Source organism: Ictalurus furcatus, chromosome 10 (assembly GCF_023375685.1).
Source record: "Ictalurus furcatus strain D&B chromosome 10, Billie_1.0, whole genome shotgun sequence".
Taxonomy (NCBI): domain Eukaryota; kingdom Metazoa; phylum Chordata; class Actinopteri; order Siluriformes; family Ictaluridae; genus Ictalurus; species Ictalurus furcatus.
Genome location: NC_071264.1, coordinates 26,047,605 through 26,060,273, shown reverse-complemented (window position 1 = coordinate 26,060,273; position 12,669 = coordinate 26,047,605). Strand labels below are relative to the sequence as shown.

The window sequence follows — 12,669 nt, the reverse complement described above, 5'->3', positions numbered from 1 at the left end:
CCCTGAACTACAAATCAACAAAAATAAAGTATTCTAAGCATGGAGGTCTTTAATATGCCTATCCTTCTTTTACAGGCTCCGTCAAGAGGCACTTCAGTCCTTTGTGGTTCTCCGTGGAACCCTCGGATACGTTGGCGGTGAGGGGGTCCCCTGCGTTACTCAACTGCTCTGTCTACAGCGAGCTCCCTGTCAAGGTGCACTGGAAGAAAGATGGCGTCTTGCTCAACCCGGACGATCGCAGGCAGGTCCTGCCCGACGGCTCGCTGCTCATCGGCTCCGTCATGCACTCCAAACACAACAAACCCGACGAGGGCGTCTATCAGTGCGTGGCTACCATCGAGAACCTGGGCATGATCAGCAGCCGCACCGCCAGACTCAACGTAGCAGGTAAGGAGACGCTCTGTAAATCTGAAAAGGCACGATGAATTAAGATTTTATCGATTAGATTCGAGGGATGTTGTCATTCCGTTGCTCGTATCGACGAGGGGTTTTGGGTGTCTACGCTCCTCTATTTCAGCCTCATCGCTATGACGATCAAGTGAGCATTTGCATTAGTATTTAGTCCAAAACCGTTGGGGGGGGAGGTGGGTCGATTTTTCCTTCGTTCCCAACTTATCAATGGCATCATTGTTCTGTGGAGGCTGCAGTTCAATAAGGCACGACGGCGTGTCCTCTGTCGTGTCGCTCCATTGTAAATGTTGTCATAGGGGGTTTATTCGGCCCTGCAGTGCTGCCTTTATTATGGCCATCGAGGCGGTATGAGAGTGACCTTGTTTGGTTTCTGAGAGCCAGGCAGCAGGGATTATGAGGTGTTTGACTTGGGTCTTAGCCTGAAATTCAATTTGTGTTCCAGCAAAAGCCCTTACACATTCTTAACAGGCCATGCAGACACCCTCTCACCTTCCCTCTTCAGCCCCTCGCTCACGGCCTCTGGAGTTCTTGCTCCAGAAAAGCCTGGGACAAATGGTGCTTTCGGGAAATTGTGTCATAAAACACTTCTCGTGGTTGATCAGTGTTGAGCGTGAACAAACGCGACATTTTCTCCAAACTTGGTAGAAGGTCCTGTGTGATATTTAGGTTGGCCTTTTCACTGATGCGTCTCGTGAAGTGCGCTAGAACGTACACACAGGCAGTAAAGTAATGATGCGAGTTCTGAAGTTTTGAATAGTAAAGGCCAATTCTTTTGTTTTTGCTATACACTAAAGACGTGGGTTTGAGAGCAAAAGGTGGATATGAGACGATGGGACAGAGTTTCAGCTTTCACTTATTATATTTACCTCTACTTTAGGTGTGTTGGACAACTTGGAACACAACACCGTTTGTTTGAGTCCGCCCATTTTGTAGGAGATCAGAAATATTGGAACATGGGACTGACAGGAGTTTCTTGTTGCCCAGATGTGTCCTGTTAGATCGGAAAAGGAAATGAAAGCTGAAATTCTGATCTGTTGACTATTTTCGTTTTTTTTCTGTCTGAAACAAAGAATCGGCCTTGCCGTTCCAGTACTTTCGGAGGGAACCGTATCACAGGACACACAGTTTTGCTGAAACCTGATCTCAACATAAATTTTTGCAAGACTCTTGATTGAATTGACTGACCCTCTATCTCTCTCTCTCGCTCTCTCACTGTCTCTCTCGCTCTCTGTCTATCTCTCTCTCGCTCTCTATCTCTCTCTCACTCTCTCTATCTCTCTCTCACTCTCTAACTCTCTCTCACTCTCTAACTCTCTCTAACTCTCTTTCACTATCTCTCTATCTCTGTCACTCTCTCTCTCTATCTCTCTCACTCTCTAACTTTCTTTCTCTATCTCTCACTCTCTCTCTCTCACTCTCTAACTCTCTCTTTCTCTATCTCTCTCTCTCTTTCTCTCTCTCTAACTCTCACTTTCTCTATCTCTCTCTCTCTCTTTCTCTCTCTCTAACTCTCTCTTTCTCTCTCTCTCTCTCATGGCCATATCTGAACCTCCTGGCAGAGGCAACCAGAATTTGCTTTATTTTATATGAAAGCTTGGGAAAAGAACGTGATCTCTGTGATTTTGACCGGGACATGGTTGTTGGTTTGAGTATTTCAGAAGCAGCTGATCTCCTGGCATTTTCCCTCAATCAAGTCTCTTGAGTTTACACAGAATGATGCACGAAAACCATCCACTGAACCCCGGTCCCGTGGGTGGAACTGCTTCGTTGATGAGAATAAATAAACTGGTTCGAGTTGACAGGAAATCTACAGAAACTTAAATAACCACTCTTTGCAAGCGTGGTGAGCAGAAAAGCATCTCAGAACACTCTACATGTCGAACCTTGAGCAGAAGAAAAGTCAGAAGACCACATCAGGTTCTGCTCCTGTCCGCCAAGAACAGGAATCCGAGGCTACGTTAGGCACAGCCTCACTGAAATTGGACAACTGAAGATTGGACGAAGAGCAGGTGATGTTTTCCCAATCTTCAGCTGCCCGGGTTTCTCTTAGAGATGTTTCAGAGTTTCAACCAGACTCTTGTGCTTGTAATGTTAGAAATAAACATGTGTAATATTAAAAAGCAGACCTTATGAACTGTGGTGTACTAGGGATGTGAAATCATTTTTTTGATGCATTGTGATTTTCTTTTCAACGATCTTTCTTTGATGCACAAGCCATCGTGTGTGTGTGTGTGTGTGTGTGTGTGTGTGTGTGTGTGTGTGTGACCTTTTGGGCTTCTCCACTGACCCTTCTTATGATTAGAGGAAATGAGGTGACCTGTGGTGACTCAGGAGTGAAGGCAAGCCTGACATTGTATCAGTATCATCCTTGCTACATGATTCTAGGTGACTTATTTCTAGGTGTGTGTGTGTGTGTGTGTGTGTGTGTGTGTTATGGGAGATAAAGAACCCCGAGGCATACAAATTCCTGCTCAGGAAAATGGGTTGTATACAAATTTAATTTAGTTCCCTTCACAGCTTGTCATCATGACTTCCAAAGCGAATTTATGTTATTTATTCATCAAGTGCTTTGTCAGCTTGGACATGCTCCGTGCATTTGAATACATCCTGTTCCTCGAGGGCCGAGCCGTCGTCTTCTTACTGTTACTGCTGCCGATTGTGGAAGGGATGATCTACGGTAGGGTGGAAGGGAAGGGTACTACGGTAGTATCGTGATACGAAAGCTTCAAAATATCACCGATGTAACTGTATTTTTTTTTTTTAAACGGTAGCATCGTTAATACAGTAGTACCGTAAGTAACGTTGTATGTGCGGCAGTTCATACTGTTTTCGCTAAAACGGCATCTCACTGCTTTTGCAGAATACACAAATGTTAGTGACGCTTCATTTAACCTAAATTCTTTACCTTGATCTTTAAAGATTTCCTGTTTGCTAGTTAGCGAGCTAACGTTATGCTAACCTCTGTGTGTAAATGCTAAAATAAGCTGTGTTTGCTACTAAGCAAGCTAACGTTATGCTAACCTCTGTGTGTAAATGCTAAAATAAAGCGTGTTTGCTACTAAGAAAGCTAACGTTCTACTAACCTCTGTGTGTAAATGCTAAAATAAACCGTGTTTTCAAGTAAGCAAGCTAACGTTATGCTAACCTCTGTGTGTAAATGCTAAAATAAACCGTATTTTCAAGTAAGCAAGCTAACGTTATGCTAACCCCTGTGTGTAAATGCTAAAATAAAGCGTGTTTTCAAGTAAGCAAGCTAACGTTATGCTAACATCTGTGTATAAATGCTAAAATAAGCCGTGTTTGCTACTAAGCAAGCTAACGTTATGTTAACCTTTGTGTGTAAATGCTAAAATAAAGCGTGTTTTCAAGTAAGCAAGCTAACGTTATGCTAATCTCTGTGTGTAAATGCTAAAATAAACCGTATTTTCAAGTAAGCAAGCTAACGTTATGCTAACCCCTGTGTGTAAATGCTAAAATAAAGCGTGTTTTCAAGTAAGCAAGCTAACGTTATGCTAACCTCTGTGTGTAAATGCTAAAATAAGCCGTGTTTGCTACTAAGCAAGCTAACGTTATGCTAACCTCTGTGTGTAAATGCTAAAATAAAGCGTGTTTGCTACTAAGAAAGCTAACGTTCTACTAACCTCTGTGTGTAAATGCTAAAATAAGCCGTGTTTGCTACTAAGCAAGCTAACGTTATGCTAACCTCTGTGTGTAAATGCTAAAATAAACCGTATTTTCAAGTAAGCAAGCTAACGTTATGCTAACCTCTGTGTGTAAATGCTAAAATAAGCCGTGTTTGCTACTAAGCAAGCTAACGTTATGCTAACCTCTGTGTGTAAATGCTAAAATAAGCCGTGTTTGCTACTAAGCAAGCTAACGTTATGCTAACCTCTGTGTGTAAATGCTAAAATAAACAGAGTTTGCGAGCTAGCGAGCTAACGTTCCCAATTTTATGATTTTTTTTTTTTTCTGGAGTTTGTTTCTAAATTCAGTTATTTATTCCTGATGTTGTGTTCATTCTTAGTTCTCGGAGGCCGATTTCCATGTGCATGATTTCACTGCTCTAGGGAACAGTAGATGAAATATGTGACACATTGAATTAGTTGCTTGGCAACTGTACGATTGTTCTTGAGTTTTTCCCCAATAGCCAGGTATTCATTCTCATTAATAATGTGTTCAGAGGAAAACCTGGTTTGTCTGTTTTCATTTAAATCAGTTATTTCATTTATATAAATTTGCTTCATTTTGTAGCTTTGAATGCTGAATGAAGACAATATTGCGTGGTATCGTGATACTTCGGCTGGTATAGTATCGTAAGATATGTTTATGGTATCATGACAACCCTGTCTCAATGTCATGAGTATATTAGCGCGCACACACACACACACACACACACACACACACACACACTGTCGTGTATATAGTAGTTTCTATGAACCCACACAGCACACAACACGCATCAATTCATCAAAAGGTCCTACTGTTAAATCTGTATGTATTCCAGTTTTGCTGTGTACATGCAACCATGCATATTTCTTTCTTTACTTCTCTACTCATTTAGTTTAAAACATTTTATTTTCATTGCTGTTATCATTATTATTAAACATTTTTTAAAATTTGTAATTATTAGTTAATTAATTTAAATTGTGATGCTTTATTAATGGACACTGTTTCAAAGAGGATCAGATGTTTGCTTGTCCATGGGGTGTACTTATTTTTTCACATGAATGTGTGTGTGTGTGTGTGTGTGTGTGTGTGTATATATATATATATATATATATATATATATATATATATATATATATATATATATATATATATATATCTGCACAAGTGTGGCTCTCTTATCTGTTCAGCGATAGATTGAGCCCCATCCTCAGCCAAGCGGGACTATTTGTATTCGGAGAGCGTCTGAGCGAGATGATAGCGCAGAGATCAAGGTGTAGGGAACGAGAGCTGGCTGTGGGCGCGACGCTAAAAAGAAAACACACCTGAAACGAATGACTTCCTTTGTGACCTCTGCTCTGCGTGGCTCGGTGTAAGGCGTGAGTTCTGCAGGTCATGACTGCATGGATGAGCTCGAGCGCAGCCGCTCTTTTGTGATCGGTGGGCTCGGGCATCGTTTTCCCTTCATTTGTATTCTGGGGAACTGAAGAGCTAGGGTTTTTACCTCTTTTATTTATGGTCTAATACACACACCACATAAGGGCTATTTTCAAACATCGGTTTATTAAAACAGGAAATCCATTTGTGGTCCTCATGCACAGAATAGACCACAGATGCAATTACAAGTGCCACAGTTTATGAGCTGTACCTTTCTCGCTTTCTGTCTCTATAATAACGGTGTAAAGGTCATGTGTCTTTTTTACAATGAAGTAGTGTCAAGCTGAATAGCTGTGGGGGAAAAAATGCTGTGACAGTATCCAATGATCCTAAGCCTGGATTATACTTTAATAGAGGGTATGCGAGCTGCCAGAAACGAACGTGTGGAAACCTGGGATGTTCGTGCCGCTTCAAAACGGGAGTGCGAGCTCATAAGACGAGGGGGCGGGGTAGTAAACAGGTAGTAGCATTATATGAAAAAGCTGCGGTGGAACGTTTAGTTGTAGAATCGTGTTTGCGGGGGAAGATTATACGTGTACGAATTTAGAAATACGAAAACAAATTTAGTTAGCTGAAAAGCTTGGGTTGGGGGGGGGGGGTGCTGTACCTAAAGATTGAGTCCTTAATAAACAGTAAGTTATTACGTTAACTTGAAAGAGAGAAGTTTTGTCATTGAACCTGTCATTGATTATTTCGAGTTGGCTTTGTGCATGGGGGCGTTGTCGTGTCGGAACAGGTTTGGGCCTCTTCCTTCCAGTGAAGGGAAATTGTAATGCTACAGAGACACAAACAAAGACGTTCTGTGTGCTTCCAACTTTGTGCCAACAGTTTGAGGAAGAACCACATGCGAGTGTGATGGTCAGGTGTCCATAAACTTTTGGCCATGTAGTGTATATCTCTACTGGTCATTTTTGAAGGTTGGCGACCCTTTTCCGATGTTTCTATTCTGAAGACTGACTTTTGCTACCTGCCTACCTCCTCCACCAAACTTCCAATGTACTTTACCAAACTTTTGAAAGGCTAGAAACCTTTTGGGAGGAAGAATAAACCAGTTTATAGCTTTATATTGTAGAAACTGACCTGGGGCGGTACACGGTACTACCCTCTCCCCCTCTTCCCCCCACATGCACCCGGCCAAAGCTACGTACATGTGATAGATTAGTTTATCCCAGCCTTTTCTCTTTCCGGTTCCCTCACTTGCTTGTGACCTTTGCTTGGGCTGGGACTGTAGCTATTCCCCAATCTGCCTGCCTTTCTGTCAATCACACAGTGTTTCATTTCACACTTCAGCTTTCCACACACGCTAGCTCTTTATCCTCCCCAGTTTTACACGGCAACGCTAGCTGCAGCACAGAGACTTGAGCGCAAACACGACACGAACGGCTATGAATTTCAAACACCGCCGCTCCCAAAGGCTGTCAGAGTTCTTCTTCTTTTTTTTTTTTTTTCCCCCACAGGAAAATTGTGATTGTTCTAGTGTAGCAAGCAATTTAAGCTACAGTGTTGTATCAGAGGTTTGCACAAGATTGCCAAAGGTTTAGCACTGCATACGTACTCATGGTTAGGCGTCTAGATAAGTCAGAATTCAGTCGCTGTTTGGGAAACTTGAGAGTTGATATACTTTGTCGTTCTCACTTTATGTCGAGATGTTGAAATCAGCTTGACGGAGAGCTTTAGCGTGAGACACACGGGTCTTACTCCAGTATACACCAGAGCTGTATAATCTTAAAACAAAGCTCCTGCGCCGACATGGAAGATCATTAACATTTACAAAAATGCTGTAGTAAAAAAATGACACGTATTCTGTTGTCTGACACCAAAGATCTGAAAACGTTTTATTATTTCTACACTAATACAGTGATGTAGCTCTGCATTAAGATAATCACTGCGTTTACATGGACAACAATAATCCGGTATTAACCCGATTAAGATGATACTCTGATTAAGAAACTAGCATGTAAACAGCGATTCTTAATGACCTTAATCCGATTAAGGTCATACTCGGAGTAAACACAAATTGAATTAAGACGTGTGGAGTATTCCTGTTTTATTCGCATTATCGACGTGTATTATAGACATGTACACACCTTAATCACATTATTAACATCGTGTGAGAGTTTTCACCGCATTTTGCGACAGGACACGTACACACACGGCAGTGCTCAACTGTTTGACGGCAAACAAGAGAGCAGGCTGCGTCCCAAACCGCGTACTTGCCTACTATAGGCCTGTAGTAGGAGAAATACATGTGTCTCGGCTACTGTATGGTAGGTAAGTACGCGGTTTGGGACGCAGCCCACGGTTTTAAGCAGTCGTCTGTTTGCACGTACAGCACGACAAATAATTAACCGCACTGGAAGCGTTCGTAAAAATTTTAAATAAAAACACCCAAAACTGTATACGGTTCCATAACGAAGACGGACTGTATGCCGATACGTGAAATTCTGGAGGGACATCGGACAGCGTGGCGCGGTGACGTAATGACGTGTGCCGTTAATCCATCCATGTTCTATAACATGTAAAACGGGAACATGAGAGGAGTATTCTAAAAGCGACTCGTGTAAACACCTTAATCACAATATCGTGTTACTCAGAATAAGGTCACTAATTACATTACTGCTGTCCGTGTAAACATAGTCATTGAAATTCCGGGCTGAAGATGTTTAGACATGTGACATCTTTGTGTAAACATAATCATGACGAAATATCCTCTGTAATTGTTTGGCAGCCTGGGAAAACCCTTCACATGGTGACCTTTTGACATTTTCTACAATATGTAGTTAGAAATATGTTATTTTTTATTTTGCATGTATCTCAATCACATGTAAAGTTCTAGCTTTCTAAAATCCGGTTGCTCCAAAAAAAATGAAAGGGGAGATCAAAGTGCAGGACCATTTTATCAACCGGTATCTGATTGCAAGCAGAATTGATTAGACTCGTGTCTGTTATGTTATGTCTTGATCTCCAACAACTTGTTCAAAGCCTGACATTCAACGAATGAGAAAATCACACTAGGACACACTTAAAGCGTCAAGAAACATTAAGCTCCATTTTTCTGAGATTTTAACAGAGGTGTTCGTATCGCACATCATAAAAGACAATCTCAGCATCCGGTAATTTTACTTGTAGGAGAAAACCGGTTAATTTTAAGCTTTTTTTTACGCTGTTTTCGTCTTCCTGGTTCAAGATCTCATCCTGTCACACACAGTGAACTGGCAATGTACTATATTACTTCGATGACGTGTCGGTGTCTCATAATTATTCATGAGCTTGTGTGTTCTTATCCTATGAGAAGATGCTGTCTTTTGATTATTCATGACGGCACGTGGTGCTTTCCTACAGACGTAGTAGATGAGAGAGGCGTTCAGATGGCTCGCAGGTGTTTGTTTCAGTGGTGTAAGAGTTTGAGTGTGTTTTCTCGGGAGAGCTATGAGAATTGGAGAGAGGTGGACTTCGGACTTGCTCGAGAAAGCAGTTTGCGTCTACACAATGATGCGGTACTCGGTCCCGAGGACTTTTCCATCCCTTCAAATAAAGTACGTGTCTAATTTTAAGATCTTTAGACAGACTTTTTGTTTTTGCCACCGCCACTGTTTAAAACCTGCTCCATAACCAACGTGACATTTCCAGAAAGACAACCTAGGTATAGATAAACGTACAGACATTTGTATTTCATTTTGGTGAAAAATATTTATGGTTTATTAACATATCAAAGAATGTTATGGACCGGGCTGGAATTGGGCTTGATTTCAAGAGGGTGGGGACGGCGTTCCAGTTCAAACTGGCTAAAATTTTTCCAGTAAATGGAGTGGGGTTCTACCTTTTATCCACTCGAAAGCCTACAAAAGCAAGTTCCTCGCATTAATGCGAGTTCCACACGTAAGTGTAGTGGGGATATTCTACGTGTGGTTCCGCTAATGTTGACCTTCGTGATTGGCCATAATAGCTACAGGCTGCAGCCAATGGGAACGCTTCTCTCAGTACGTGTCCTCCCAGGACCGAGCAGACCACCTCGGTCTTAACGTAGCTGAAAATCTTAACAGAAAGTTAGTTTAACAGATGGATATGAATATGAACTGGATGTGAACTTCTGGATATGAATATGGATAAAGCTGAGTGCACGTACCTGAAATGATCCGGGTGTAATCTATTTTGAACACCCTTATTCATCTTAATTTATTTTTACTATCATTGCTTGCTAGGTATTATATTCAGTTATGTTACCCTACATGTTTATTACAAATAGAAACTTGGGTCAGTTACATAGAGAGCTATATAATGTTTGTAAAGCACTGTGGACTTTTACTGTACCACGTTCATTTTTTTTTTTTTACTACAGTCACTCTTATTTTTGTTGATTTGTGTAAAAAAAAAAAAAAAAAAACAGTAAGAATGAGAGAGAAGAGTTTGAAGGGGAGAGAGACAGTCAGTTGGGCAGGATGGAAAAAACTATATTAAATATCTTTGGACCACCTGGTAGTAAAGCTAGGAGTGAGAGGGCAGAGGGTCGTGATATGGAAGATAAGGATGAAAGAACAGTGCTTGTGTGACGCATAATTCACGAATGTTGTTCATGTGCCTGTCCTGATACTCAAGAAAGCATATAGTTTGGAGCAGACATTAAATAAGTCTAATGTTATTATATATTACAGAGGGATTTATATTTAGGCTTTTATATTATATTTACACTCCAGACATCTGAAAGTGTGAGATCTGTTGAACTAGTACGTAAGGACCCAAGCAACCTATAAACAGCCCTATAAATGCGTAGAACATGGACGAGAGCAGAACAGTGTTTTCTTGTGCGTCAACTACGGCCAATGAAGGATTCCACTGACCTCAGCGAGACTGGAGAAGCCAGTGATTGCGAACATTTTGAGGCTTTCTTTGGACGTGCTTCACTGCCTGTGTTGTACATTTCAGCTGTGTGGCTTGCTGGGGGAATTTGGAGTTCGTTGCTTCTCTTGTCCGTCTGATTCAGTATGCGTAAACAGAGTCGTGTTTGGCCTTGTGTCACGTGCACGTTATAAGTGAAACCTCAAACTGTTGATCTCGTTCTCAAATCAATAATGTTTAGAATAGAAACCAGAGGCTTGCTGTTTGGGTAAAGCAGGGTTTCTGTTGTACTTTGGCTTGACAGATTGATGCATGCACTACACTTGGACGGCATTACGTGACACAAAACTTGCTTTCTCCAGTATTAAAGTATAAATGTGCCAGTTCTATTAGCAAGCCTTAGCACATTTCCCAATTTCAGTATGTTATATATTTCTTAGTAGAGTTTTCTTTGTATGTAGTGCTGTTTTAAACCAAACGCAGCATTGGACAGTTTTATTGTTTCAGTCCTGGAGAGAGCTAAAACAGATGCACAGTATATTGTGTGGCTTTGGCGTCAAAATTGTATGTTTGTCTCAAAGGCTGACAGTAATTGCTTTATTTGTAGCTTCTACACTGTCAGATTTGATAGCCTTTTCTTACTGCAGTGACTGTGAGCATGGTAAATCGTTTCTGTTTAAAAATAAATAAATAAATAAATAAAAAGGTAAGCTGTTTAAACGGCTCGAACATCTTAATCTGTGGGGCAACAGGATTTTAGAGTGTTTTGTAAATTGATTTTTGTTACTGCTTCATGTTAATAGATCAGAAAGCATGCGAGGACTAAGTGGTTCTGGAGAACGTTGGGAGTATTTTTTTTTTTTTTTTTCTAGGGCAAAGAAAAAAATATTAAATATTTGGAAAACAGGCCAAAAATATGCGTCGCCAACTACTGGGTTCTCTTGCTGTGTTCTGTCCCCTATTCTGTGCGAAAAACTGTTCAAAATGATTCAAAGCCGAGTTAAAACCCACTGCGTTTGCACATGGTTTGGCATTTTATGAGAACAATCGGTGACTACGTTTACATGGACAGCAGTAATCTAATTATTGACCTTAATCTGAGTAAGATAATAATGTGATTAAGATGTTTATATGAGTCGCTTTTAGAATACTCCTGTCATGTTCCCGTTTTACATGTTTTAGAACATAATTGGATTAACAGCCCGCGTCATTATGTCACCGCGGCATGCCGTCCGACGTCCCTCCAGAATTTCACGTTTCAACATACAGTTCGCCTTCGTTATGGTACCGTATACAGTTTTGGGTGTTTTTATTTTTTTTATTTTTTACGAACGCTTTAAGTGCAGTGAATTATTTGTCATGCTATACGTGCTAATACACAACTGCTTGAAGCGGTGGGTGTGTCCCAAATCGCGTAGTTACCATCTATATAGTAGCCGAGATGCATGTATTTTTCCCCACTACAGGCCTATAGTAGGAAAGTATGCGATTTGGGACACAGCCGAACTCTCTTGTTTGCCGTATTGATTGTGTCCTGTCGCAAAATGCGGTGAAAACTCCCACACGACGTTCATAATGTGATGAAGGTGTTTACATGTCTGTAATACACGTCCATAATGCGACTAAAACAGGAGTACTCCACCTGTCTTAGATTATTGCTTACTTCGATTATGACCTTAATTAGATTAAGGTAAGTAAAAATTGCTGTTTACATGGTAGTTTCTTAATTAGAGTATGGTCTTAATCGGATTAAGAGTGGATTATTGTTGTCCATGTAAACGCAGCTAATGATGAGTATGTTGAATAAGGTTATACCACAGCGCTGTTGAATTTGCTTGAATAGTAGTTCTGGCTTCAAGGCAAATCACAAGTTTATTTTTAATGTGCTTGTTCGAATACATTATTGTTTCTATACTAACAGCTTGTTTACTATTTTCAGATGCTCCATGTAATCTAAAACAAACAATAAACAGATTAAAAACACATTATTTAACAAAGAAATCCACAGACTTATTAATATGTTGATGCTTTCTGTAAGGAGATGTTAATTTAGCATTTATAGAAGGAGTCTCCAGTGTTGGTGCCTTGTAACAGTCAGATTTCCACCACAGGAAAGTCCTCAGGATAGAGAAATCTGTGCTTTTTAGTTTTTCAGAGCTGTTTTTGGTTTTTTTGGGGGGTCTTTTTTACTTTTAAAAGAGTAAACTGAGACAACAGGCTGGTGAAGGAAGAACTGTTTATAGCTGCTATAACGTAAGTGGTAACACACGCTAACTTGTTTCAGAGACCTTCCACAACATTACGCATAACTAAAAAGTA

At 40.7% G+C, this 12,669-nt stretch overlaps 1 protein-coding gene across 5 annotated transcripts in view; it reads left to right on the top strand.

Annotated features, from left to right (window-relative positions):
- neo1a (neogenin 1a) overlaps positions 1-12,669 on the top strand; it is a 146,365-nt gene that overhangs the window by 59,594 nt on the left and 74,102 nt on the right. For all 5 annotated transcript variants that reach the window (XM_053634273.1, XM_053634272.1, XM_053634275.1 and 2 more), the window contains exon 2: positions 76-387. In XM_053634273.1, coding sequence (XP_053490248.1) covers positions 76-387 — 312 coding nt within the window. The remainder of the gene's footprint in view (positions 1-75; positions 388-12,669) is intronic.